This window comes from Metopolophium dirhodum, chromosome 4 (assembly GCF_019925205.1).
Source record: "Metopolophium dirhodum isolate CAU chromosome 4, ASM1992520v1, whole genome shotgun sequence".
NCBI lineage: Eukaryota > Metazoa > Arthropoda > Insecta > Hemiptera > Aphididae > Metopolophium > Metopolophium dirhodum.
This window is the reverse complement of record NC_083563.1, coordinates 26,162,181-26,164,446: the sequence shown is the minus strand read 5'-3', so window position 1 is coordinate 26,164,446 and position 2,266 is coordinate 26,162,181. Positions and strand designations below refer to the sequence as shown.

The 2,266-nt window shown below is 31.4% G+C and overlaps 1 protein-coding gene across 1 annotated transcript; it reads left to right on the top strand.

Annotated features, from left to right (window-relative positions):
• The first annotated feature begins 924 nt into the window (after positions 1 to 924).
• Positions 925 to 1,911, top strand: LOC132942835 (uncharacterized). Its single transcript, XM_061011490.1, has 4 exons — positions 925 to 991; positions 1,062 to 1,156; positions 1,229 to 1,450; positions 1,573 to 1,911. The coding sequence occupies exons 1-4, from the start codon at positions 925 to 927 to the stop codon at positions 1,909 to 1,911; spliced, it is 723 nt and encodes a 240-aa protein (XP_060867473.1).
• The last annotated feature ends 355 nt before the right edge of the window (positions 1,912 to 2,266 follow it).

Sequence of the window (2,266 nt, the reverse complement as noted above, 5' to 3'; positions counted from 1 at the left end):
AATCAATTGTAATCATCCCCTTGGTCTCATTGTAATTATTGCATATTATTGCTTTATGCATAACAACACGGTCCACTAAGGAGGATTAGAGAACTCCCTCTATCGTTTAGTTATTTGCTATATTACATATTGTGTTGATCCCTCTCCACATATCCTAAGTTACCGATTGAATCTGCTATAAAAAAATTTAATATTTTAAAATATTATTTTTCTTAATGTCATTATAACGTGTGTGTTATATATTTTATGCATTTAGGCTTCGGCCAGTAATTATTAAAAACACCATAATAATATTATTATATTGTAAATAAGTATACATACCTATTATATTATTATAGAACCCAAATATCCAATCAATCATAATATTTATGTTAATTTATCAATAATAATAAATACATTTTTAATAGCGTGTTATGGCTTGGTCTTTGCTATTCCACATTCGCACAGACATCAAAACTTTGAATTAATAGTCACACAAAATCAGGACTAAGTCCCGGATTTATCGACTTCGGCTGGACTTTTGTAATCCAAGCTTATATCTATAGTATTTGTCAGTGTGATCTAATCTCAATGCTTTGTTATTGAGGTGGCCGTTTTTATATTGTTACGTAAGGATAATAGACCACATTATGTTACTTTTATAACTGTTTGGTTTTAAATACATTAATTTAAACATTTCATTTTCTCTGACATGAACATTTACGTCAAATTTATACTAATCACTATATAGCTGTAAATATACTATACGCTGGTTATGTTTAATTCATTTTTAAATAAATAAAACGGTTCTCGCTAACATTGTTGTGCATTATTATATTGTATTTATTAATATTATTTTTAGCTGACATTCAAATCTATTTGAACTTTATTAGAGGCTTGGGGATTAAAGCGTGGATACCCGGGACACTGGGAAGTGGCCCCAAGATGTCTGCAATAGACCAGTGTCGATCCGGGGTACTCTGTTTGAATTATGAAGGCTCGGACATCTATAGTACAGACATTTTTTTATTTTTCATATACGATAACACGTTTGTATATATATTTTAATGAGTCGGTTTTAGTTCAGGGAATTAGTTGTCGTACAAAAAACGACAAGAGTTCAACAGCAGGAATCGTCAAGAGTAAAGTAAAGTCTGTTAAATTAGAAAACGACGAGGTAAGTCGAAACTGAATGAAATCAATAGGTAGTATTATCCACAGTTTCAACCAAAAAAACTTTATGTTGTAGTTGGATCGATTCGATTGTGGTCTCGGCAATACTGCACTAAATGACAATTTGGGTGTAAGTATAACCTTACGTGATGATGAAGTAAAATGTAGACGTGATGTCGGTACTCAGTGGAGCTATAAAGATATTATTGATGATTCACTTGAAATCCCAAAATTTCCAAAAAGTATCACTAGTCATTTGAAAAAATCTGTTGGAACGAGAGTTGACGGTATTGAACAAGTGAGGAAACAAAGCAATTATAGTAATTAATAATGTTTCAAATGTCACTTGATGATATATAACTTTAGTATAATATCAGGTAATCTATAACAACAGTTATATTAATATTATACATTTTACAGAAAAATTTCTCTACTGATATTACGGGTGTGACGTATAAACGTATCGTAGAAGAAAAACTTACAAGAGAAGTTAGAGTCGCCAAATGTTACGTATCGTCGTTACCAAACTGTGTACTTAAACGCGGTAGCGGTGGTGCAATGAAAAAGAAAAACGGTCATCTCGATAAGAAATCATTGAGATCAGATTACACGGGTAAATTATGGAGAAGCCTGGACAATATGCGTTTAGACGAAATCAAAAAATCCGGGCTTAGTCCTGGTTTTGTGCGACAATTAATTAAACGGTTTGATGTCTATGATAATGTGGAACAGCAACGTCCGAGCCGGAAAACCTTATAGACCTTTTAATAATATATATCATATTAAAATAATTGTCATCGTTTAAACTATAAAATATAAAAAAATACATTTTTTCTTTTCGCTATCACTGTTGTTTTGGTATTATTATTACTATATCAATATCACGATAAGAAATCATTGAGAACAGATAACACGGGTAAATTATGAAAAAGCCTGGACAATATGCGTTTAGACGAAATCAAAAAACCCGGGCTTAGTCCTGGTTTTGTGCGACAATTAATTAAACGGTTTGATGTCTATGATAATGTGGAACAGAAACGTCCGAGCCGGAAAACCTTATAGACACATAATGATATATCATATGCCAATATTAATTAATACTAATAAATAATAA